General features: G+C 46.2%; 2 protein-coding genes across 2 annotated transcripts; both read left to right on the forward strand.

Moving 5' to 3' along the window:
- The first annotated feature begins 595 nt into the window (after positions 1 to 595).
- LOC100228968 (2-hydroxyacylsphingosine 1-beta-galactosyltransferase) lies at positions 596 to 13902 on the forward strand. The gene is made up of 6 exons (XM_002194003.6): positions 596 to 692; positions 7023 to 7870; positions 11059 to 11198; positions 11371 to 11447; positions 11825 to 12044; positions 12959 to 13902. Exons 2-6 carry the CDS (start codon positions 7025 to 7027, stop codon positions 13272 to 13274), a joined length of 1599 nt encoding a protein of 532 aa, XP_002194039.4. The 5' UTR covers positions 596 to 692; positions 7023 to 7024; the 3' UTR covers positions 13275 to 13902.
- Positions 13903 to 26027: 12125 nt separating this feature from the next.
- Positions 26028 to 26426, forward strand: ELOVL3 (ELOVL fatty acid elongase 3). The gene is made up of 2 exons (XM_030276668.3): positions 26028 to 26142; positions 26200 to 26426. Exons 1-2 carry the CDS (start codon positions 26028 to 26030, stop codon positions 26424 to 26426), a joined length of 342 nt encoding a protein of 113 aa, XP_030132528.3.

A 26426-nucleotide genomic window follows, 5' to 3' on the forward strand; every position in this document is an offset into this window, starting at 1 on the left:
TGACTGAGCAAGTGCAACAAGCATTGGGGTGGGAAATGCTTTGTGAGACTCTGAAAGTGACATGCTTGACACTCCTAGGAAAAACTGGTCCTTTCACAAGATTTTGCAGCTGCTAGACATACTTAGCCTACATCTCTGCTCTTCTGCTGCCCTGGTGTAGAGGCCTGGTTTCTTTGTGCAACAGTGGTGCAGTTACAGCTGTTATTAGTGCTGGAACTGGACCAACTGGACATCCCCGCCTGGTGTGTGCTGGAACGGTGTCCCTCACATCCCGATTCCCTTCTGCATCGCCCTTTCCCTTTTTCTGTCCTGACTATCGTGTTCCGATTGTCCTCCTCTCAAGGGGGTTCTGGCCCTGGGGGTGTCCGGGCAGCGGTCACTGGACAGATGCCCTGACGGCGATCAGACGCACTGGCCGGGCGAGCTGCCGGGGCAGCTGGTGCGGCTCTCAATGCCCACGGCGTCCCCCTCTCGCCCTGCCTTCGTGCCACAGCCCTGGGGTCGGCTCAGCTCGGCCGGGGTGCGGCCCGTGGGCCGGGGCTGCACCGCCCAGCCCCACCTGTGCCCGCCGGCTTGAAAGGGGAAGGCGGGCGGGTGGCGGCTGCATCCCTCCCTTCCTCCCTCTCTTCCCTCCCACTTCCCGCACCGCCGCGCCTCTCGCTCGGGCCGCGCTCCGCCGGGACTCGCTGCAGGTGGGTGCCGGCACGGCGGCGGGAGAGCGGGCGGCCCGGGGGGAACTGCGGCCGGTGCTTCGGCGCGTCCCACCGGCGAGGCTGCTCGGCCCCGCAGCCCCGCTGCCGTGTCCTGCCCGGCTGCCGTGCAGGGAAGGGCATTCACCCTGCGGCGTGGCGGGGTCCGTGGGGTGCGCGGGCGGGGGCTCGGGGTGGCCGCGGGTGGGGGCTGCCAGCAGCGCTCCGGTGAGCGCTGTAGGGCTGGGCTGGGCTGATGGCACCTGAGCGCTGCCCGGCCGGGGAGATGGACACAGGGACTCGGTCTGAATTCTCGGCTGTCAGCCTGGTCCCAGCTCTGCCCGGACGCGTATGTGCAGCCCGGCTTGCTCCAGCGAGGCTGCTGACAGGCGCGAGTTCAGCACCTGCTTCAATGCGCAGGACTAGAGCGCTGGCACACGGACGCGCGTTGAGAGCGCTTTTGTGTAACTTGCTTCATCTTCCTTTAGAAGATTACATCTCAGGAGTATCTTCCATCTCCTGTTCTGCCTCCTCTTCCTATGCAACCGTCTTCAACCTCTGTTTACGGCAGCTCAGCCAGGTCTCATTCCTCTGGCGTGCTCAGAGCCAAGAAGCTGTTTGGTTTGGTTGTGGGTTTCTTTTACGTGAGGGCGTCAATTGTTTCATTGAAGATAAGACTCACCCCTAGCTTCTCTACTCCTGTAACTCTGTCAAATGTGATCAGACTTGTCTGTCAGGACTTTATCAGTCCCCATAGCTTTCTACACAAGATTTCACAACCTTCTAGGGTGTTTAATAACTTTCCTTTAAATGTGGTGCTTCTCTGCAGAAAGAAGCTGAAATGACAAGGCAGCAAACAGAAAGACTCTTCCCATTCCTCTTGACTGCTTCTTTAAAGTTTGGTGCACCTGTATCTTCCCAGTTTGCTCTGCAGTTCTGAAGAACTTATTTAACTTGAGTGTCATACAAACATAATTTCTTCTTAAGACCAAATAAAGCTCTGCCCTGTCATGTGCTCTCACTTTGAGGTCTATGGCTCACATGACTATTTGGATATGGCCCCAAGCTGTTCTTTCCTTTTCCAGGGATTACAAATAACGTTCTGACTTGCTTCCACATGGCAGACCTCAGACCACTCACAAGGGGCACAGTCTCACATCAGCTGCTCTGTCTTGCATCCGTGTTGTAAGAGAGAGAAAAAGGCTGTCCGGAAGAACTCGTTATTGCAGAGCACCCTGGTGTCACAAACCATCTCTGTTCCTTTCAGAAGACAAACAGGAAGCCTGTGGATATTGAATGGGAGAAATCTCACTTACTACCTAGACAGATTTAATATATGATGAGTGGCCAGGTGGGGAAGCAGATGTGTGGTGTCTGACACCATCCCCCAGCTCAAGGTGTGTGTACTTTCAAATACTGTAACAAGCTGAGATCCAGATCTTTATTTCTTTTCTAAGTTGTTATGGACCAGTATTTCATATAGTATCATGGTTCCCTGGCAGTGAACTATCATCTGACAACCTCCTGCTACCTGCCAGATTCCCACCTTGCCCGTAGAATTTCCTCCATATAACTCTAATGAGACAGGAAGAATATTGAAGATGGACCAAAGTACCAAAAGTTAGGAACTGTTTGGGGACTACATCCATCTTTGTCCAAGAGATGAGTCAGAGCACTTCTGGTGTTCTGTGGCAGCAGTAGCACCAATGTGGTGAAAGGTATAAATCATCCTGTTGCTGACCTGATCACTGCTGCGATTGTTCCCTTTGGTCTTTTGGGGATCTTGGCTTCCTTCATTCTCTGCGCTTGTAGTGAGCTGCCATGAATATGTAGAAGGAAAAATGCTAGAAAGGTATGTTGTTCTGAGCAGACCACCTGTGCCCTATTCAGTCTATGTGCAAACAACATTTTTTAAAAAACCCTCAGGAATGTAGACTGCCAGGAGATGCTTATATCTTAAGGGGGTTTTTTTCTTTATCTTAGCTTTCTACACTAAAATACTAATGTTAGTATTGCTGTACTCTGCTATAGTACTAATATAAATGTTTTAGTGTTACTGTAATTTACCCAGGTGACTCTGGTTAAGTCAGAGTTTGTGATAAACCAAAACCAAAGCACAGAAGCCCACCTAGCACTGGGCTGGATATGATTGATGGTTAAACTTCCCTATTTTAACTTGTGCTTTGTTTGCTTTGTACAGTATTGTATCCTCTAGGTTTTTACTATGGATTCCCCTGGGCAACCCCTGCTTGTAGCGTAGCATCCTCCTGCAGTGACAAAGTTGCTCTTGGAGCTGCATACCTGCCTGCTTTCACAGAGTCTTGGCTTCCATAAATTAGCCGCAGCTAGGCTGGCTGTCATCATCAGCATGATGGTAGCAGATGATCCTGGTTTTTTTTGGAGCATACCCAACAGAACAGACAAACGTCAGTATCTTATTCCAGGAAGAGTTTAGAGCATCCAGGTGAAGATATTTTTTGCTTTTCAATTAATTCTGCTGCTTTGTTAACTCTTGAGAAGTTTTCAGTGAAAACATTTCTTACTGTGGGCAAGAGCTGCACAGAGACTAGGACGCAGGAGGGGAAATAATTCAGTCCCATGTATAAGGGCTTCCAGTTCCTGGGCAGGCACTAGGTAATATAAAAAAAAAAAGTGTGGAGAAGATATAAATGGCAGTCCTTGCATTTGAGCCTATTCATAGCCCTTTCTTTGTGGGTTCTTTGCCTAGACTGCTTGCTGTGAGGGGTTTAGTACTTCAGCCTAATAAAAGGCACCTGAATTAAATTGGAGCTGTAGCTGACTGGTTATTTCACTTAAGTTGATTGGTGTAATTTTACATCAATACCAAAGTCAAACATGTTAAACAGGGCAAAATCATGGGACAAATTTCAGCCCAGTAAGACGTTTCTCAGGGGCGTTTCAGAGGGCTGTGCCCTCTCTACTCCCTTTCCGCTGCCTCACTTTTCAGTGCCAATGCATTGCTGTGGCTTTGAAAGCAATCTTCCAGCAGCTGGAGGGGGACAGTTGTGCAGTATAGGGGGGATACTGCTGCTTGCTGTGACAGTCTCACTTTCCCAGGTCCTGCTCTTACTGAGATGATTGCTCTGCCCTGAATGCTGCAGTGGTGAAACTTAAAACATTTGTGGCGTGGGCTTTTCCAACAGGTCCCTTGAACCCTTACACTGCCTGCCAGTGTTAGCTGTGATGTTAGGGTCTTTGCTCTGTGTAGATCAACCAGATGGCATGGCTCTGCCAAGCACTTGTCATAAAAACAGGGAAGGGTCTATTTGCTCTTTACAAGCCTTTCCCTTGCAGTGACAGGGTTATTTTTGCAGTATTTATGTGATGTAGCCACTAGGACTTCCAGACCACAAACAAGGAGATGTTTCTCTCTACTCTGCTCTCAGGCCTAGTGTGGGATCTGTCATTTACTTTTTATCATTTGCTGGATTTTGCACCTCTGACAAGGCACAAGCTGTGAATTCACCTTCCCAGAGAATCACACTCCCATGCCCAGGTGTTTGAAGATTTCTGAAGACTACCTGCCTGCAGTAGCTGAGCTCCCATAGCCAGAGATGTGGGCTGAGCCTGTGCTGCACTGGCCACAGCAGCTGCCAAGGCTGGAGGATCCTGCTGTAGAGATCACAGAGCAGCTTTTTTGTTCAGTGTCAATAAGAGGTAAACCAGCGAGGTGAGCAGGTGGATTTTGAGCCTTCCCTAAACTGGGCCATTTAGCCCTTGTCTAGGTCTGGGACCTCCTTCCCCTTTGCCATCAACCTGAGACTGCAACGATGGCTAGTTGCTGAACCAGGGACAGAGAGCCCTTGTGCCCTTTTTGCTGGTAATTAGCCTTCATTCTATCCCAATAGCACTAAAAATCAGGGATTTTGTCTGGTGTATCTAGCACAACTCTAGGGCTGAAGCTATGACCAGGGTACCTTTCTGGGCATGGACAGAGCAGTGATTATCTCTGGTGGTATTGAGCAGCAGTAGGAAAAAGGTCTCTTCCTGCAGCCTGGCATCCTCTCACCTCTTAGCAAGATTTACAGCCTCTCTTATTGCTTGGGCAGGGAGAAGAGTTCCTGAGCCAGCACCTTTAGGGATTGCTCCTGATTTTGGAAGAGATGAAACCACCAAGAGCAGTTTGCAAGTCTCACTCTGTCAGCATCTGCCCCTGACCTGAGGGCTGAGATTGACAGCTTACTTGTCATTTGAAATTTGGTAGTCACCAGAGGGTCTTGGCTGAGCTGAGGGTCTCAGCAATGCCTGGCACCTAAGTCCATGTCAGAACACAGTCCCTGCTGAAGATGGGTGATAATTTTTTCCTTTAAATAGCTCTACCTTTTACCTGGACTATTTCTTCATCTTTTACTTGTTGCCTAATGAGAAAACACCCTACCCCCGTATACTCTTCTACTCCTCTTGGCATACTTATGTGCATGTATGACCCACTAGGTGCCCCAGGACAAGCCTACATCTGCTTCTTCCTTAACTCCCTGCCATCACAGAGGAGATCAGGAGTACATGGCTGCCATCCTTCCCTTGCTTCCTGGAAGCAGCATGTGCTCCTGGATAAGCTGTGAATGTCACAGCCAAATGCTTTACCTTCCCTGGTGTTGGGCTGGATAAGTTCCCTTTGGGCCTCTAAAGTAATCTGAGTACTAGACCAGCTTTGTGGGCTGTAGCTCTGTTGTGACCAACACTTTGTCACAGGCCAGCCCGTTTCCTGCTGTTAGGGAGCCAGGATGCTGGGAAGATCCTTACTTTCCTTGCAGAGTTTATGCTTTCTTCCCTCCAGCCCATCACCTTTGTCTGCATTCTCCTGGAGCTCTTGTTCTATGGGTCCAACAACCCTCTTGGTATCTGTTAGCTTTTCTCATGTTTCTTATCACTTGTGCAGCCACACCATTGACCCTGGGTGGGAAGGATGGAAGTCCAAGCACTATCAGGAATTGCCTTTGAAACAGGGGAGGGTCCCAACCAGCAGCTGCTCTGTTTCTTTCCCATGTTGTGTCCCCACATGGGACAAGAAAGCACTGGGGGAAGCATAGGGCAGCTTTATTCTCCCATGTCTGCACCCTCATGTGCTTAGTTTAGCCAGAGAGAGGCCTGTTGAGGGTAGTCTGAAGATTGTATTTAGCAGAATCTTGTCCATTACTTTCTTTCCCACCTCTTACTTGATCAAGCACTATATTGGAGAAGCTGTCAGAAAATCTTGTACCAAAATCCACTCTACCACATCCCTGCAGCCCCACTGGGGCTTAGTGTGTGGGGGCCATCCAAAATCCACTTCTAGTTGTTCCCTTTGTAACTTCTTCCTCTTCCCACTGCTGCTTCCTATCATGTCTGAACTGGGTTCTCAGAACTACTCTGCTTCTGACTATTCCCAAATAATTATCACATAGTTCTTCTCCCAAAATAATGCTAGGTGTGGGTGAGGCGCGTACGCTTCCAGTGATGTAGCAACATCCCTTACACAACAGAAATCTTGGGTGTTTCACCAAACTCAGGAGGGGATGATGGCTTTAGGAGTGTGACTAAGGGGCATCAGTGTGCCATAGGTGTTGCATGTCATCTCTGGGATTGCCTTCTGGGTTTGCCTTCTCCTAGTGGATGAGTATCCTGGCACCTACTTTTCTTTCCCAGCCCTTTCCCCAGAGCTTCCCATGACTGGTCCATACTGGAGCAGCTCTCTGTCCAGACTGCTGCTGCGCTCTCTGGGATTGTGGTTCCTCTCAGCAGCTCCTGCTGTGACCTGGACTTGCTCCTGCCTTGTTTGTGCTGAGCAAGGCGCCTTGCCAGCCATGTGAGGGCCAAAGCCAGAGCACATCTCTTGGCATTTCCACCAAGCTCTGCAGGCCTCTCTGAGAGCCTGCACAGACATCAAGGCCTCAGAGAGAACCAGCTGTTCTGGCTGGACAGAAATAAAAATAAAATCCAGCTGAGCTGGTTCTATAGCGGTAAACAGGGACTGAGCAGCAAGTCTCCCTGCTGGTGCTGTGACCTACCATAGCTCCTCCAGCCACTCACCCTCTAACTCTCTGTGAGTCAGTCTGCTAGCTTTTGAGCCTTAGGAGCACAGAGAAGAGGTTTTCTGGAAAACTCCCCTGATATCTGACTTTGGTTGTTGGGGTACTTTTGTGAGTTTTTTTCTGGGTTTGGTTTTTTTTTAGGGCAAGGCAGAGTGGATGGGGATGGATGTTCCCCAGTGAAGAACTCCAGATTGCTCTCCTTTCCCAGCTCACGAGTCCTGGCTTACAGCTACAATCCCAACTGTTATTGCTGAGTGCATGACAGAAATACTACATTAATGGTGTGTTTATCTCCCTGCAGTGATGAAGATGATGAAGGTGCTACCGTGCCCTGCTGCCCTTCTTTTCCTAGTGACTGCATTCACTGTGGAGCAATCTCACTGTGCCAAGGTGCTGATCATGCCCACCATAGTCTTTGACAGCCACTTGCGAGTCTTCATGCGGGTGGCAGAGGCGCTGACTGAGCGGGGCCATGACCCTGTGCTGCTGCTGCATGAAGGTCGGGATGTGGAAACCTCCCTGCCCGGCTTCCGCGTGCAGAGGTACTGGGGTACCTTCAGCACAGAGAGTGCAGATGCCTGGGTGCAGGAGAAGATAAAGCGTGTCTTTCAAGGGAAGATGACCTCTCTGGAGGTGTTTTCATTTTTGGAGAAGTACCTGGAAAACTGTGACCTAGTGCTGGGAAATTCTACCCTTCTGCAGAAACTCCAGTGGGAGCACTTTGACTTGCTTTTGGTGGACCCCAATGAGATGTGTGGATTTATTCTGGCCCACATCCTACATATCAAATATGCTGTGATTTCCACTGGTTTCTGGTTCCCAGCAGAGATTGGTGCCACCTCCCCCATTGCCTATGTCCCTGAATTCAACTCCCTGATGACAGACAGGATGAGTTTTTTTGGTAGGACTTGGAATCTCCTAGTCTACATAATCACTCGTGTGGCTACAAAACTGGTCATCCTGCCAAAGTTTGAACGTCTCATGGAGAAGCATAGTGTGGAGCCCAAGACATCCATGTTGGACCTTGTTCATGGAACTAGTCTTTTCTTCCTCTGTAATGATGTGGTGTTGGACTTTCCCCGTCCAACACTCCCCCATGTCATTTTCACAGGGGGAATTCTTGCTGAGCCTGCAAAGCCCCTTCCAGTGGTAAGTGCAAGAAAGGTTTGATCTATGATTGCACATCAGCTGGGGAAGCTACTTAGTACAGACCTTTGTGGTATTCACATTTTCTGAACAGAGAGAGACATGATTCGCTCTCCCAGGATTTTTCCTAGAAAACGATAAGACACAGTAAAAAAACTCAAAGAAAAAAACCCCAATTCTTATCTCTATTCACTACTCCTGTTGTTTAACACATGTAGAATGTGTTATAAAGATTGTTTGCCAAAAAGTAATTTGTTAATTAAACATCAGTAAAAGTTGTTTAAATTAATTAATCAATTAAAACTGTATCATGACTGTCTGGAGACAGTCATGAGTTTTTCTTTAATATTTTTTTAATATAATATCGTTCTAGTATAGTATAATATTAATATAATTTAACTTAATAAAAACAATTTATTCACCCTTCTACAACACAAAATCAAAGCACGTTATTCCCCGCACAAAAGAGTCACACTATTTCAATAGTTCTTCTCTGGAAGAACCTTGTCAAAGTTCTGAAGCCCCAAGTGTCTGGAAAGCTGCTGTGTGTTGGTGCTTGTGGGTGGATCGGTGGGACAGAGAACACTGAAGGTTGTCAGGCTGCAGGGAGGATGTAGAATTAAGTGGCCCACTCTGAAGTGGGATTTGGCCTCACTGTCCAAATCCCTGTCTAAAATGGTGTGTGGAGTTTGTAAGATGGAAGTGTTGCCCCGGGACTTGATAATGAATAGTTTATTTGCTCCTGTGCTAAAGTGGAAATGGGAAGAAAATTAATCTTCTTTGTTTCATCACTGATGTGTTAATCCAGAATTTTCTCCTTCACCCTATTTCTCACAGAGCGTTTCTGCCCTTGAGCTTGTAGTCTGAAGAAACCACAGGGGAGGGCTATTCTTGTTCCTCATTAAATTTGGTGCAGAATCCCAAAATGTAGAAAACTGAAGGGTATCAACCCCTTTTTCTCAAGGTTCAGTCCTGAAAACTCCTCTCAAGGTTTTCTGCAGCATAAGCCTTACTAATCCCAGGAATAAATTCAGAGGAACAAGCTCCTAAAGCCTCTGGCTGAAGACAGTATTGGAACAGAGTAAGACTTGTCTTACCACTTTTACAAACATTGAGGGAAATAAACCTGGGTAATAAAACTTGGGCAGCCAAGATGTCCTGGTGTCCTGACTAAGAGTCTGAAATGAAGATAAGATTTCACCTTTCAAATTATTAGAAGTCTGTCAAGATCTCTGATGGTGACTTTACTGATGCTGTGGATACCAATATTTTTCAGTTAAAAAAAGTGAGACCAGGTGTCTTAAAAAGAAGCTCTCCAGATGTGTGTGACTGCACATAAGCCTTGCCCATGTGGCACAGCCTGCAGGTAATGAAACACACGTAGGGTGCTCCAAAAGCTGTGTCAGAGGGTGGCTGCCTCACAGCTCTTGCAAAACTCTGGCTTGGTCCAACCTGGCCATGTACACACCTGCCTTATAAAGAAGGGAGTTGTTTGCTAGGGCATTACTCATGTGCTTTTACAGCTTCCAGAACAGATCCCAGGGGACCTAAGGAAAGAATGATGGAGATAAGTCTGGAGCCCTGCAGTAGGTGGTGGCTCTCATGCTAGCAGGTGGGCATGTCTGTGTCCACATCATGGGATGCCAGCAGAAGAGAGAGCCTCTGTAGGTCTAGGCGTGCCTTAAAGAATGTTCCATTTGAAACGTAATTAAATGTTCATTTCCTCCTATTTGAAACACTATGATTTTGACTGCTTCTCATTAGGACTTGGTTAATATAGATTTGTATTTGAGAGAAAGTGAGAACATTTGGTAGTCAACCATACTTCCCTGGCAACCTCAATGCTATTTCTGAAAAATAAATGTTATGGCCCAATTACAGTGGAGAACATAGTCATCTGGTTTAGGAGTCATTATACTTTTATTTAGAAAAGGAAAACCAGCACTTTCTCTTCTGTGGCAGTTTCAGTGGTTGTACTGCTCAAAGGATGTGAAATTCAAAAGAATGGAGCAACTAAAATATCTCTGTTGTAAACTTTTTGATTCTTGGATTGTTTTAGAGCACTCTAAGCATTTCTGAAAAGATAGGCTTGAGTCTCTGAAGCATACAACAAAGGAGAAATATCCCCAGAGAGTAACAGTTAGTTGTGCTTTGTAACTCTTTTGTACTTGGATCCCCTAAACTACAATTAATATTCTGAATTAATCATTTTAGTTTTCTCTTCTAATAACATTTTTTTTAATTAATGTTCCCCTACATATTTATTTTAGGAAGTATATATATTCAAAGATATATTTTTATTAAGCTTCCCTAAAATGCTCCTGACTGGGATACATGGGAAACTTGAAGGAGGACATAATAAAAAATAGACTCAGTCCAACCTGGCATAAGAGGAAATAGTCCATGTTTGCTTCACAACAGCTGTAGTTGCCAATTTCTTCTCCCTACTCTGTTCTGGCTTTGGTTAAAAGAAGTCCAGACTCTGTTCTAGATACAGATCTGTTTATGTAACATTACAGGTAGCCTCTAAATGAAGGAAAAATAACTGTAGGTTTTACTGGATCTGTAGCTACCTCTCTGTCCAGTGATCAGAAACTAAATCTGCTGTCTGCAAGTAGCTGTCAAGGATGAGTAGAAGTCTTCTGTCAAGATGGCAAGACTTTCTGCCACCTCCAGGAGCCTTTGACATTGGGGAGTTTGTAGGAACACTCCAGGAAGAAGTTGTTCCTGACTGTGTGATGTTTTGTCTCTTCTATCAGCTTACATCTAGCGACCCTGACAGACCTCCTGTCTTAGTGGTAATGGGAAAATAGCCTTCCTCTTTTTACTCCAGTTTCCTTCTCTACCCTAGCTGTTCCTATGTGGTGCCTCTGTTTCCAGAACCTTTCTTGTCAAAGACTAATTGTGTTACTTCCAGTGCAGGAGATAATGCCATGAAATGCAGGTTTTGGTGACCTCCTTGCAAACTCCCAAGACCAGGAGGTGCTCAAGTAATTTCTACCTGTCTGGGTGCAAAAATCTCAGTGGTTTTAGAGTTCCTTGTTTGGTGAAAACAGTGTAGCTTTCTGCTCTGGGTGGATTTGGCTTCATCTTCTCTGTGGACAGCTTTCTACTGCCTCTGTCAGAGGCAAGAGTGGGAAGGGCCTTCCTGCAGCAATACTTCAAGGCAGTTGTGTGTGTTTTGCCCACAGGGTCTGCGTCTCTGGGTGGAAGCAGCAGAGGCGGGTGTCGTTGTTGTCTCCTTTGGCATTGGGATCCGAGCCCTTCCAAGCGATTTGGTGGAGAAGATGGCTGGTGCTTTTGCTCGCCTCCCGCAAAGGGTGGTGTGGAGGTGAAAAGGGACTGGGATTCATTTTCGCTTGAGTTGGATGAAAAATAATGTTGAGGGGTGATTCATTTCAAATCACAGAATCTGCTTTCTGTTTCTTGATGTGATTGAATTTACTCTTGTTCTCTGTGTGTTTCTCTTCTCCTTTTTTTCCTTCCTCTGTCTCCTCCCACAGATATTTTGGTCAGAAGCCAAGAAACCTGGGTGAGAATACACTGATGATGGGGTGGCTGCCCCAGAATGACCTGCTAGGTAAGGCTGGGCTCTGTGTATGTGTGTGCCACTAGCAACACCCCTGGAGTTTAGTCCAAACCATGGCAAAGGCACATAAGGATAGCAACACCTGTATGGATCTAAATCTGCTGCTTCTTGTGTGTCTGATCTGTACAAAACATGATCTGCACCTAATGTCTGCATTAAGCTGCTTGGCTCCTATCTCCCTTCTCCTCCAGGCTCTATTCAGCAATTCTGGGCTGCCAAAAGCCAGATGTATTCCCAAAGGGTATCATCCTCTCTGCTTAGCATGCCTGTTTTTCCCTAAAATACATCAGCATTGTGTGTTGAGGAACCCCTGGTAGCCCTGTTGCAACATGGAAGATGTTGACTTGCTACTATTTCTTTACCTGCAGGCCATCCCAATGTGAAAGCTTTTGTCAGCCACTGTGGGATGAATGGTATATTTGAGGCAATTTATCACGGTGTGCCAGTGGTGGGATTTCCTTTCTATGGGGACCAGTTTGACATCATGACCAGAGTGCAGGCAAAGGGCATGGGTATCCTCATGGACTGGAGCAGAGTAAAAGAAGAGGAGCTTTATCAAGCTGTCATCACTGTCATCTCTGACCCCAGGTGAGGCATCTGGAAGCATCAAGCTCTTCCTTGGGGCAGACATTGTGTAGGGACCAATGTGTCTTTGTGTTGACCCCTACACCGCCTGTTGTGGCTCCTGTACCAAGCACAGTTGCAAGCACTGCTCAGCTGATGTATCAGTGCCTCAAAATCCTTAGATGCAACACAGGAGGAGATACTCCAGCATTTGCTGCTAAGGAGTGTGGTCTAGTCCTGTTTGCCTGTACTGTTCTCAGAAAGTTTTCTGAGATACTGGGGAACGGACCTCTTCTCTTAATGCCAGCCTGTCATCAGGGAGAGTGAGATTTACATCCTCCCATTGGGACCTCCCTGAACATGTCCAAAAAACTTTCTGTAGAAACAGAGAGGGAACTGCAGGTGATGCTCCATCTGCTCCTCCTGTCAATCATATACTCTGTTCTTTCCTAGAACTGAAGCAGGAACAGAAAAGTGACACAGGGCTCCTGTTTTCTTCCTGTTTTCTAATGGAACATGTGCAACTGCTGGTTTTTGAAATGCTCTGAGAGCTTGATTTTTAAAATATTTTGTATTTCTTACCTATTAAGAGATGTTGCAATTTGGAAGGGTTTGGCCACTCATCAAGTGTATAACTTTTGCTTGATGCTGGGTGAGGTCTTTCCCCTCAGAAAGTACCATACACATGAACTCACTGAACAGGTACTTGCAAGCCAAACTGTCAGTTTTATTAACAAAACACCAAGTAAAATACACTCTGGCTTGCCCCTTTATGGCTGGCAAGTGACATCAGAGTGGCTTTCAGAAGAAGAATGGACAAAATTTGCCCCTCTCCCAAGTTATTATTTGGAACTTGAAAGCATCACTGGATGTCTCAGGTCACTTTTAAGTGTGAAGTTTCTGTCAAAAGGTAGATGTCTTGTTATCTTCCCTTGCAGCTACAGAAAAGCAGCCCAGCACATCTCAGCTCTGCACCTGGACAGACCAATGCACGCTCTCAACAGGACAGTGTACTGGCTGGAGTACATCCTTCGTCATGATGGAGCACCCTACCTTCGCCCAGCTGTCTACGACCTTGCCTGGTATGAGTACTTCTGCCTGGACATACTGGCTCTTCTCTTGCTGTGTCTGGCTGCTATTGGATTTGTTCTGTACAAATCTGTGCTGTGGTGCAGAAGGAAGGGGGCCAGCCCTGTGTATCAGAATGGCAATTGCATGAAAGGCCACTTCACAGATGAGAAAAAACTGCAGTAGTGGCCGATGTGTTCCAGGGCATATCCCATCACTGTGAAATGAACTGCTGCTGTGCCAAGAAATGTATGGCATGCAGGCACAGGGAGAGGTGAAACATCTGCAGGTCTGGATGAGAAGAGAGTGGGGAGGGAGGAGTATTGCAAAGGTCTGTGTCTACACCTCTGTGTACAGCACCTGTGGGCGGGGGGGGTGAATACAGATGTGGGTGGGAGCACTTGGCCAGGACGCTGGGAATGGGGCATGGGTAGGTAGACTTCCAGGGAGGAGTGCAAGTTGTTCCCTTTGTATTGCACATTGGTTTAGATGCTGGTGTTGCTCTTCTGTCTTTTTGGATCATGGAGGCTTTGGAGGTAGGAACAGCATTTCATGCAGCAGATGCCATTTCTCCTCTGCCTTGTTACTAAGAGCCCCAGTAGTCAGGATACCTTTATGTGCAGATGAGAACCTGAAGCAGAGCTGTGGACAAGGAAGGGCACTGAAAATATCATCTACAAGAGAGAAAAATTGGTCTGTTTTAAGTTATGTGGATAAATATTGTTCTTCCTGCTTCAGTCAACACTCTGCAATCCCGTTTGTGTTTGAGCTAAATTATTATTTTTTAAAATAAACTTATATTCCTTCTCCTGTGTGGCAGTTCTCTGGTCTTGGTTTAATGTGAACCTATGATTTTTATAACAGGAAGTTGTTCAAGCAAGATGAAAGTGCTTTTTCCTTCTCATTACTGCTGCTATGGTCTCCACATACCTCCATTAGCAATTTTTTGGCCTTTCTGCAGGGTTTCATGCAGTGCCTTCCCTCCTCTGTCTTCCTGTGGCACACAACCATTCCTATAGCATCTCCAAAACTGATCAAAGAAAACTCTGGAACAGATGCAAGTGCCAGGACCACAGGATCAGCAACCAATAGCTGAGAGAGCTGGTCATGGCAATGGGCCCTGCACCACATTTTTAGAAGCAGCAAATTCTCCTCATTTCCACATGGACAGACAATATTGTTGCCTTACTTAGGCCATGGCATGGAGTGATACCTAATGTGTTTTTACTCACCCTAGACACTAAGGCAAACCTAAATGGGGTACAGTTGCACAGCCTGCCCACAGCATTGTCCGATGGGCCCACTGCCAGTGGCTCACACTGAGGATCAAGGGCTCTGCTCCATGCTCCCACTGGGGCCGCTGCAGTGCTGGCAGGAGCTGGAGAGTAACCTCACCGCCACAGCTGCCCTTGCTGGTGGTTCTAGGCTCTGCTCTTGCTTGCTGTTCTATGTGGGGTTTTTCCGAGGTGAAAGATGTGTTTTTACTGCGACCTGTGAAACAATAGTTTGGCTGGGCTCCTGGGCTGCTCCAGGTTGGAATAGTGGCTGGCTCTGACTTGGGAGGTCTTCTGAGGCCAGGCAGTGCTGTCTTCCTTCCCCAACCCTCAGCTTGCAGAGGGGCTAAGTGTAAGGTGACTTTGGATGACCTATCAACCTTGCTCTGTAGCAGCCCTTTGAGGCTTCATGTCTTCTGAGCTGAGGATGTGGAGCTTAATAGTCCCTAATGGCAGGGATATCAGAGCAAGGTGCTGATAGATATTAGGGAGAAAGTGGGCATTACTAGATAAGTAGATAAGTAATAGAAACACTGTCTGCCTGGCACCTTTCTTTCTGCAAGTTGAAATTAGGTTGATGGGATTTGTGATTTATTTTTAGATAAAAAAAGGTATTGCCACAAATTTTCAGAATTTCTGCCTGTTTCCAGTTGCACTATGGTGACCTTATTGTCATCTCCTAGCAGATGAGTTTGGACAAGGGGTTGGAGGTGGGGCATTTTGTCATATCTGAGGTGGAAGAAGGAGATCATTACTGCTGCCTACATGAGAGTTTGGATGTTTAGATTAGGCTAAATACAGCAAGAGAGTTGGCAAGCTTGCAGCTTGGTGACAATGTTGGATTGTTTTGAACTTGAAGAAAAAAGAGGGAGAAGACAAACACACCATGTTTGCAAACTGGAGGCACCATGGCCTGATGAGGAGAGAGACCTGCACATTGCTTTGTTTGCAAGCAGAAGAGCAGACAGAAGTATTTGAGACCCAAGAGCCTGTGTGGATTTACAAAAATGTGTGTCTATTTTCCTATGCTTCCTCCTTGCTATTCACAATTTCAGAAAGAAGCTCAAGCAAGCACAACATGCAGCATTAGCATGCTGTCTCCTATTGGATATGCTCTTAATTTCTTGAACTTCTTATGGCTGCTTTCATTCCCAAAGGTATTGCAGAGTTAGGAGGCATGCCTACCCAGGGAGTCAAGGTATATATAGTCTATTTAAAAATTATTCCACAATTTGGTGGCAACTATTTCTAATGGAGTAAAGCACTAACCTGCCCAAGGACCCTGTGAGTAAGAAGAGGACATTCAAAAAGCACCCCTGAAGAATCTTCCCTAGGAAAATCTGTGTACTGGCTTAGAAACTGTCAGGAGCTGTTCTGTAAGTTATAAGGTGATTTTATAGAAGTATTTAAATATACGCATTAAAGATGAAGGCTACTCTAGCTTTTCCAGCTTTATTTCTGTCCTCTGTAAATCTTTTCCTAATAAACACATAGCTTTCTCTCTTTGCTTTTCTCCTTGTTATTCTTTCAGTATTGACTACAGAAGAAAAGTATAACAAGGGCTTAAGCTAGTTATTAAGTTAAATTAGGAATAATGAGTAGCCTGTCACACAAATTAAAAGCCATGGTGGGGGAAGGGATGTAGGTGAGCTTTATCCTTCATGCAGCTCTGCCTTCAGCTTGGTGCCTGATCTCTGGCACAGCGCCTGCACTTACTAAACACCCTCCCCGTCATAGGTACTGAGACAGGCACGCAGGGCTGTGGTGTAACTTGGGAAATTAAAAAATTGAAACTGTGGTTTATGAGGCAGCAAGCAGGGAGCAAGCTCTTCTTTGCTTTTTTTTTTTTTTTTTTTTTTTTCCCCTTTCCCCTCGAGGAAAAGTAGGACATGAGTCAATACTTTTCAGAAGACTGAAGAAGCCTCACCCAAGAGCTGCAACCCCAGCTGAGCTGTGCACAGGGCAAAGCTGCCTTCTGCCCCTTTGCCTTGCTCCTGGCAGCGCCGGGGCATCACGAGCAGGATGCAGCAACAGCCGCGGTCTCACTGCTGAGAGCGGATCTCCCTGCAGGGGCCCCGAGCGCGGCGGGAGGTGTTCGGGGCACGCTTGAGCCAGCTTTTCAGGTTCACCCGGCCCCACAGCTCCTCACCGAGCTTCTCTGCGAGAGGCACGGCAGCCTGTGATTGGGAGCCGTCCTGGCTTGGAAACACCCTGGGGTTGCAAATGAACGCGTGCTCCAGGTGATGGCTGTGCAGCTCTGCCCGAACCCTGGGCCGGGGGCAGCTCCTTGTGGGGAACAGGGAAGGGGCGCAGCCACACGCTGGCATGGCTCCTGTTATCAGCCCTCTCCTTAGCCCAGTGCCAGCAGCTGCAGCACTGCTGGGGCACACAGCTGAGCCTGGCACTGCCTCGAAGGCTGCTCCCCTGAAGGACTTTGCAAGCAGCTCATAAACTACTGCTGCTCCAGCTCCCGTGCTGGCTTTGGAAGGGTGCCCGCACACCCCTAGTAGCATCTCCATGGGAGAATCTGGCTGTGGGCTGCCACAGCAACATCAATTCCTTACCTGGTTTTTCCAGCCTAGTAAGGTGAAGGCACCAAACTGTCAACAAAATTTGGCTAATAAAGAGGAGCTGTCTCCCTCTGCAGGTGAGTGTGAAATCACTCCATCTGGCAGTGGGAAGACTAGAGAAGACGATGATTTTTATCTACCCACCATTTAATGACACTAATCAAAGAGCACTCTCTTGGCAGGAACCCCTTCCTTTGCCTGTGCATGGCTCAGCTCCAGGCTCTCATCTCTGCCCGTGGGTATCTCCCTCATGGCCCCCTTGCACCTCTCTGATGCTCTTGAGAGCGTGGGCAATGCTTTTCTCTGATGCTTCCAGGTTACAAATATTTCCCACAGAGGAAGGCAAGGAGCCAAGATCTGCAAGTCCCCAGAGCCCAGCCGTGGCCATTTGCCATTGAGAGCACTGTTGGAGCAAGCTAGTCCCTCTGTCCCCACCAGGGCCTCCTTAGGGCTGCGTCATGGCAAATGGAACTGCACAGCAAGTCCTGAAGGCAGTGCAATGGAAAGCAGCTTTCTCCCAGGTACGCAGGTGAGGCATGATCTCAAGAATCAGAAATGCCCATGGTCCCTTCCAAGCTGTGCTTTTGGAAGGGCTTCCCAAATCCTTGCAAACAGCAAGGAGAGATTACACACCAGCCAGGAGCTGGGCACTATGCCTTCCAGGACAGCTGAGGGCAGCCAATTACTCCAAACAGCTGACAGATATCTCAGGATACAGAACGCTCCTCGCTTCTCTCTCAGCCTCTTCTTTTTCAGGGACTGCTGCTAAGATGCTTCTCCCTCTCCAGCTGAGCTCATTTACTCCCATCAGGACCACTCTGCCTGCTGCAACAAAAGACTCTGGGTGGGATACAGCTGGGACCAGTTATTTTTCAGGTTCTTACATCTACTCTCTGTGGAGACCATAGTAGGAATAGCATTATAGCAATGTTTTTAAGGAAAGCTTTTAAATTATTATTTAGTAAAATATCTGTGCTAGTGCTGTAGTAGTGATCCTGTCTCCTTTGAATTCAGTTGTAAGAGTTTCTATAAGGTAAGTTCTTCCAAGATCAAACCATGTGCTGATCTAAAACTCAGCTATTTTGTTAAAGAGCTTTGGAGAGTCGCTTTTTCTTCTGTTATTAGCAATCCTGGAAAACCAGAGTGATCCTGCTTGATTGAGAAGAGATAAGTGTGGTTATAGTGATATGCAGAACCATATATTTGTAGTTCAAAGGAGGTCTGTTTTGAGAAATTCAAGATAACAAGGAAGGCTGGAGGAGTTATTGAAAACAGAATGGTGTGGTTGAGAAGGGCAATGGCAGCCCCACATAGCTAATGTCTGCTTTTAGAAAAATACATCAATAAACAGAAAAACAATATCCAAAGCACTTTTGAAAGCAACATAGATTAACCACTGTATCTTGCTGGGGAAAAAAGAAAAAACCACAATATTACACATTCTGCAAATGGTAAACCCTGTATAATAATGCAAACAGAGTTCAACAGATGCTTTGGATGGAGATGAACTTCAGTGCCCTTCCTGCAAAGTTTTGGGTAAGGTCATCTGTCAGTTTAGGCAGTGGTAATTCTGGATTTTGGGCTCTAGGCAGGGAAGTATTAAAGGCTATGCCCTGAATCACCAATGATCTACATGGACTGCCATTGAGAACAGTCTTTTTAAAAGGTAAACTAACTGGGAAGGAAGGTTGAATGGCTAATTTTCATTAAAACTAAACAAGTAAGAAGCTGAGTGCCTTGGCAAGAATTAAAGACAAAACTGGAAAAAGCTGATCTTAAAACCTCTGCTTGTAGTTTGGGTTACGAAGTGGGGAGGAGCTGAAGAAACAACTGCAGACCTTTCGGGCAGCATGGAGACACCTTTGACAGTTGGGTGTTTGGATTGCATCCCATCCCCCTTTTGTCAGGACTGCCCAGTGGCAAAAGAAGTGAGCACCTGTACTGTAAGAAGAGGTTGAGTCTGATCAGGAGTTTCACTACGGTAAGTTTTGTAACAAAACGGTTGGAAAAACCCAAATGCCGAACAAGGCTTGAAGACTCTTCTCGCAGGTCAAACCTTGCTAACCAAGGAGTTCTCTAACTGTATCAGTTCAGAGCCAGGTAAAGGAGTGTGGGTGCTCATTATCAGGACTTTCCAAAGATGTTTCAAAAAGGGCTCTGCAAAAAGAGACAAGTAACTGGTGGTGGCAATCCAAGCTTTACTGGGGATCAAATTAGTCTCAAGGCAGAACCAAGTAGAATGAATGCTGATTAGTTTAGATTTGTTAAAAGGCAGAAACAAGCACTTTCTGCAGGAACAGAATTTTTGTCCCACTTCTGTAGCCAGGGTATTCTACAAAGCAAGGTGCTGAGCTTTGCTTTTGTGGTTTCAACATTGTCTGGGAATGGCAAATTTACCCGGACTCTGCAGTCTTGATAGACTTCAACCAGAGGAAAGAAGTGATGTTTTGTGCATGTCTGGTGTTGGTGTAACTTCTGCTAGCTACGACAGTAGATGATTCAACTGGGGACTGGAGCATAAGAATGATTAAGCGGGAAGGGGCTAACATAATGGCTATTGGCAAAGTCTGGCTGTGAATGACCCTGGGACAATTTTGCTTAGTTTAGCAAAGCAGAAGGTGCTTTGTATTTTTGAGAATGCAGGGTGGAGAGCTCTTACACACCATGATCAGAGTAGGCAACAGCTTACGTTGGCAATTTCATCAATACTAAAATATTGTTATTGTCCTGTGGTTTATTTTATTCTGATTTAAGGCACAGATCCAGTTCTGGCTGAGAAATAGTGAATGTTTGTACAAAGTCTCTCTCTAATCAACACTTCAGAAAACACAAATAGGTATGTGCATGAATACTTACAGGTGTTCTTAAACTCTGCCTGAGCTTTGAGACTTCTGTGATAAAGGCATAGCTGATTGGGTTGTTCAAAGGACACCTTTGATCTTAATCAGAAGTCATCCAATGGGATTTTTGTATGTGCGTCAGTTCAAGAACTTGTTAATTAAACTAGTCTCTGCCTCTAAATTTTCAATGGTGAAAACAGATACTTATGAATCAAATTAGCAGATTCTCTGCTAATCTCAGGTTTTCTGGATTCTGTATAGGTATCCAACTATTGTTTTCCAAACAAAGCTTGAAGACATAACTCCAGGCAAAAGCCCAGCTGCCCACTCAAAGTACTTGTTTTAATCAATGTTTCCAAACACCACTGGGCCTACTTACAGGCTTTAGAGAGCAAAAGGGTTTGTAAATGATAGGGTTTTGACAAAAGACCTGCTTAGAGGCAATTTGCATCATAGATGTTTTGCATGGGGTTTGTAACTCTTAGCTTAGAGTTTATAGCATTCTCATGAAGGGTCATCGCAGATTATGATATCTTTGGGTTAATAGCTCCTGATGTCCCCACCATTTTGTTTACCCCTTAGGATGCTTAACTCTTAGCCCCTTTGTTATTTTTTTATTCAAAGGTCTTTCAAAGTGGTTACAGCAACTGGGTCAGAGAGCAAGAAATAACTTGGCCACTAGTAAAGATTCCAAGTGGTCCCTTCTGACAGGTCTCATATACCCATTCAGTGCATCTGCTTTGGATTTTGTTTCATGCTTGAAAAACACTGTCTTGCATGGCAGAGGGAATGCAGACACAATCTAGTGTGTTCCCCAGAAGGCATCTTTAAAAGTATGTATGCATGCATGAAGGGACAATACTTTGTCTTGCTCTATACCAAATTGTTCTCAAATGCCCAAATTTCTTGATCATCACACACATCCTTGAGAAGGACCATGCCCAAACTGTACAGTGAAGGTCTGATACTGATACAAGGACTGCTGATTATGGCTGTATCTTGCTAGGGTAAAAAGAAGAGATGCTATTGCTGAGCCGTGTCTCTTAATGGCCCCTAGTTAAACATCATGCAGGAAGCTGCAAGGAAGCATTGTTTCCTCTGATACTGTGCAGTTGTTAAACCCCAAACTATTTGTACCAGTCTGCTTGGGTGACTCTTGCAAGGCAGTGAAGCTCATCTGAGGCTGGGGAAGTGGAAGGAAGACAGATGGACTGCTTGCAAACAGGGGATCCGCTCTTCACCCTAGGCCTGAGAACATGCTTTTCCAGGAAAGGACAGCTAACACTTCCAGAGAGTCAGGAAGAAGCACAACAAACCTCCTGCCTGCTCTTGCTTTTGGGTCTCTGTTCAGGAGGCGATACCTCCCTGCACTTTTGCAGTGTTTGCTCCCCTCTAATGGCCAAAGATCTGAGAGCCCCTTGGTGGATACCTTGGTGTCACAGGCTGTGGTGGCTGGTGCCAGAGGGTGCCCTGTGCTGGCAGACTTGTGAGGCATTGAGCCTCAGCTCCAGGCATGCTCACCATTACCCAGCACTGGGATGGGGTCTCTCACAGCTTTTGCTGCAGCTCTGGTTGCTGGTGTTTATCCCTCTCTTCCCTTACATCTCCAAAGGAATGTACCTGTGCCATGGTGGCTGAAAGAAAGGATTTCAGCTAAACTTAACAAAGCAAGGCAATGAAGGCAAATTTGTGAGTCTGCACAGGTCCTAGTCCTCCCTGAGTCCATGCCTCCTGCCTACCTCCTGCCTGAAGCTCTTTGCCTCTGACACTTGCACTGCAACTCTTCCCTCTCCTTGGAACAAGGACTGCCAACTGCCTGGGTTTTACCCAAACCAGCTATTAATAATTTTCTTCAGACTGGTTGTTAGGAAGGCTCAATCTATGCAAAAATGTGTGTGCTTGTGTTCTTGATGCTTTGGTTTTCAAATTGGTATGCTATTTATTGTGCTGCATTACTGTATGTTGCCATTTCTAAACAAAAGCTTTTCAGAGCTGCCCACATATGAAGTGCCAGAAAATGTAAATAATATCTCATTTTGCATCAGCTTTTGTATCTAGGGGTTATCATAGAATGGTTTGGTTTGGAAGGGACCCAAACATCACCCAGTCCCAACCCCCCTGAAATGAGCAGGTACATCTTTAGCTAAATCTGCTTGCTGAGAACCCCATTCAGCCTTGAATGTTTTGAGAGACAGGACATCTACCATCTCTCTGGGCAATTTTTTCCACTGTTTCACCACTTGTGTGGGCATAAGTTTTGTCTTAGCTGAGCGTAAGCCTCACAGCTCAGGGTAACTCCCCCAGCACTTTTATGTCAAACTCTTTGCTGCAATATGTGTTAAAACTAGGCTGTTTTCCAAAGTTAGGGAATCAATCAAGACAGAATGTTTTCTTTCTTATCCTTGCTATTTCTTCTTAGCTATTAAACCTGATCAAAACAAACTGTGATATGCATAAAATCATGCCTTACCTGCCATGCCACTTCTGTTGGTGTTAAAGGAGTTAAAAGATACTTCGATAAAGAACAAAAAGATTGTTCTTTGTTTTCATAGTGTGGTCAGTCTGGTGAAAAAGCTGTCCTTGGAGGGCCCATATATGAAGTCATATTCTCTGCAGTCAAGAGGGTCATATGGAATCAGGTCATTATCCTAAGCTTTGATGAAGCTTGTGGTGCTTGTGTAGGGAGATCCCTCCATGGCTTTCACTGCTCTGATGTGTAAATCACAATTAACAATCACAGACAGTACAACAAACTGATTTGGAGGTGGTTATGTGTAATAGCCTTGTCTCCTGGGCAACAAACACTCTGTCCTCTGCAGTGGTGGGGATGGCAGTGTAACTCAGACCAGCAAGGCCCAGCTTAGGTGAGGCTGACTCTGTGTGCACTCTTGTCCTGCAGGCTGTCAGGGGTCTTATATTTAAGGGCAATCTGAACTGGCATATTAATACCTGGAGCTATTTTTTTTTAAACCAACAACTCTGCTTCCTTGTTTCCCTGTCCCCACCTGTGTGGATCAGGCAGGTAGTTGGCAGTACAGTAACAGTCAGCCAGCCAACAGGCACTTGAAGACTTTGGTGGCCACATTGCCTCTAGCCCACACAGTTATAATATTTTGCCCTGTTCTAGTTATTGCAGCTGCTCTCTTGACTCCTGCCACTATGTTTAAGTCCTACAGACTTCTCTGTGTCATCGTTTTTGTGTCACTTGCTATGGAAGACTTTATCTGTGATGCTAGGGAGCTGTAAAGGTTTGCTGTCCTTTTGTTGGTTTCATTAATTTGTAGTATTCTTTGCAGAGAAATTATGCATTCTGTCTTTCTGGAAATCACTTCCTGCACTTCCTGGTCATACCAGGATTTGGCATGTCGTTGCTCATTCTGAATGGTGCCTGCAGTCTTTCACAAATATATTCATGCTCTCAAGTCTTGACAGAATGCAAATGTGCTATCTACCACCAAAGTAGTCTATTTGTTTTTTTACTGTTCTCTTACAAGAAATTAGTTTTAAAACTTGGGATTAAAAAATATTATATTTTTGCAAAAATCAGTTTTCTTGTATTCTTGACCGGGCAAATAAGATGTAGGTGATGCTCAGTCACTACATCAGAAACTAGTTCTCTCTCCATGTGTACTGGTGAAAAAGTGAATCTTTACCAGAAAATGAAAACTCTTGTTGAAAATAGCAATTTAATCTTTAAGTGATAATTTAGTCTATTTAGGTCTACCTCAAAGAAGAATTATTTCTGGAATGCTGTAGAAGCAGTCTAATGGGACCCAGCTCTCCATAAGAATCCACAATGTTATTTCATGGTCCTCACAAAATTTTCCTTTCTCTTTGAGGTCCTACCTAGCCATTTTGGGCTCAAAATAAATTATAAATAAATAAATTTTGGGCTCAGAAGCCTGCATGCTTCTGTTCCATAGGGCCTCTGTCTCCTTCCCACTCAGTTGGAGGACAGAAGAATGAAGTGCTCCTCTCCCATTGAGTCAGGACTACAGCCCTGATGTTCCTGTTCTGTGTGAAGTTTTGCTGGGGCTCCGCTTCCTCACCTGCAGTGGCTGAGCTCTGTGCAATTCGCTGTGATGTGTGAAAATAAGCTCATCTCTTTATTTACAAGTTGCTCAGATGTCTATATTGCATGTCAGCTGCTAAAGCCTTCTGAGTCCAGCAGTGTTTCTGAGCAGTGCCAGTGACCAGGCACTGTGCTTGGCAGCTCTCTGCGTGCTAATCCACCCGGATCCAGAAGGGCAGTCAGATGTATTTGACAGAGGGGAGAAAAGAGGATAATAAGGATGTCACAACTGCATCTGGATTGTGCAGATGAGCTTTCAGTTTGTGACAAAGCCTGCCTTATTAAGCAAGAAATATGTGCGAGAGGATGCTAAGAGCCTCATCCCTGCTATCTGCTTCTGTTCTTTACATGTGTTGTTCTTGTTTCCATCTGCCAAGGAGACACTTGGGGAGGGCTGCCAGCTGCCTGCTCAGGTGGTACCAGAAGTTGCAGTGTCATGAGCTCCTCCTGTAACTGTACGTGCCACTGCCTAAGGGATGGATGGACAGGCTTGCCCTAGGAGACCCATTGTTCTTGTTCATGTGGCATGAAACAGTTTCAAAATGAAAACTTTATTGAACTTAAAACTAGATTAGGAATAAGAAATTATGTCAATATCAGGATGTTTCCTACTCAGCTAATCCAACTCATCCCTGCATCTCTCAACAGGTATTTAAAGGTTTTTTCTCTTCTCATATGGTGTCTTACATAAAGGAGGCCTTGTTTAATAGCTGCTGAAGCATAGGTCAAAAAAGCAGGTGTTTTGTACTTGTAGTGCCTCAAACAGCTAACAACTGTACTCCATCTAAGAACAGTGAATCTGCAGACAAAGAAGGCAGCAACAGTGAAACCATTGTCAAGAGCATGGAGAGGGATAAGTTGATAAGGTTCCCAACGTGGCTTTGCTGCTGAATAATGAGGCTGAACATCAACTTGTATGCATTAGAAGGGCAAAAAGTTTGTGTTACTGTGCTGCCTCTTCTCTGCCCTTACCCTTGGTTTTATTGGTGGTTCCACCTATTCTTGTGGTGTGAAGAAGCCCTTGAAATTGATGAACGTTTCCTCCAGCATGTACTTGAATATTCTGCCTGGTGATGCTACTGCCCAAAGTAGGTGATGAAAGATGAATGACAAGTGACCCAGGAATGGAGACTGCACAATCCCTGACCTGCAGTCCTCTGGAAGGAGAAGGACATCCTTGGTGCTGGAAACACTAAGGTGAGAGCTGTCCAAGGCACAGTGGGAGCTCATGCTATGTACAGGATGTTTTCCCTGTGTGGGGTATGGTAAAACTGCTGCTGCTGACATGTGTAAGCTGAACTTTCCACAGATACATGCAAGTGCTCTGCAAAATAAAGAGTGTAAGTCAGGGGTGGTGCAGAAATCACCAAGGGATTTTAATTCCTACATGTTAAATTCTTTCCTGATTTTCTCGCACTACCGTGTTGTCAAATACAGAGAAAATTGCCCAAAAGGCTTTGGGCAGCTTGATGTGGTGAAAGATGTTCCTCCCTATGACAAAGGGGTTGGAATTAGATGATCTTTAAGCATTATACAACCTTTTGAAATGTTTCACCCAGGCAGATGTTCACCTGTTTGAAGAGGCAGCAGTTAAGCCGATGACTTGTGCGCAGGCGGTGATGCTTACATGACGCAAACCCCTTCCAAGTTTGTGAGCTTTGCAGGGTGCAGCTTTGCCCCTGTGTAAAGATGTGACACTGGGAGAGACACCAAGACGTGACCAGAGGGTGCAATGAGATATGCTGCATTCAGGGGATTTTGACTGTGTCGGAGCCTTTTTCAGCTGCAGGAACTTTAGTAGGAGATTATCCAGAATCCATCTAGTCTCCAGCAGCGGCCAGATGCTTCAGACTGTGATAAAGAAGGCACAACAGCTAACCGCAGTCAGGGCAATGGAATTTCTGCCTGCTGCTGGTGATAGCGCTGGAATCACCTTGCCTATCTGCTGAGGGATGAGCTGGGTTGGATGGGGAACGGGAGGACCTCCCGCTCATCCTGACTGGGTGACCAGAGCCTCTCCCTCCTTACCCAGCACAAGGAGAGGGAGGCTCCAACTCCCCGTCGGCCCGGGCGGCTCCCGGTGCCGCCGCCCGCCGCGGTGTGATGCTGGGGCGGAGCGCGTTCCCGGGACTATATCCACCGTGAAGCGGGCGGGAGTCACTCGTTTTGGGTCGCTCCCGGGGATGCTGAATATGAAAGCGAACATTGACCCGTCGGAGCTGCAGCCGCCGGGGGAGTATGACTTCGAGAAGAACTTTAATCACCGTGCAGCCAGGAAATGGATGGAGGAGAACTGGTGTGAGGAGAGGAGGTTGCTGACCTGATGCATTCCAGACCCTGGGTAGCCCTATTGGGTACCCCGCTCTCCCACCATACTAATCACCACTTCAAAGATGGTGCAGATTACAGGATTTGTAATAATTAACATATTTCTCTTCTTCTGGAAGGATGATAAGCTCTGCCAAGTTACCTGGCCAGTGCTTTTCCTTTCATCGAGCTTGTATACCACTTTATTTGCCCTCTTCTCCAACTTCTTTGTGAAAACTTACCTGAGTAGCACCCAGAAATCAAAAAGGAATTAA

This window comes from Taeniopygia guttata, chromosome 6 (genome assembly GCF_048771995.1).
Source record: "Taeniopygia guttata chromosome 6, bTaeGut7.mat, whole genome shotgun sequence".
Taxonomy (NCBI): domain Eukaryota; kingdom Metazoa; phylum Chordata; class Aves; order Passeriformes; family Estrildidae; genus Taeniopygia; species Taeniopygia guttata.

Bases quoted from the DNA above. Each gene is read 5' to 3' on its own strand.
- LOC100228968 (XM_002194003.6), top strand. From the start codon at position 7,025: ATGAAGATGATGAAGGTGCTACCGTGCCCTGCTGCCCTTCTTTTCCTA. The intron at 11,199-11,370 runs GTGAAAAGGGAC...CTCCTCCCACAG, and splicing joins CCGCAAAGGGTGGTGTGGAG to ATATTTTGGTCAGAAGCCAA. The intron at 12,045-12,958 runs GTGAGGCATCTG...CTTCCCTTGCAG, and splicing joins ACTGTCATCTCTGACCCCAG to CTACAGAAAAGCAGCCCAGC.
- ELOVL3 (XM_030276668.3), top strand. From the start codon at position 26,028: ATGCTGAATATGAAAGCGAACATTGACCCGTCGGAGCTGCAGCCGCCG. The intron at 26,143-26,199 runs GTGAGGAGAGGA...AGCCCTATTGGG, and splicing joins ATGGATGGAGGAGAACTGGT to TACCCCGCTCTCCCACCATA.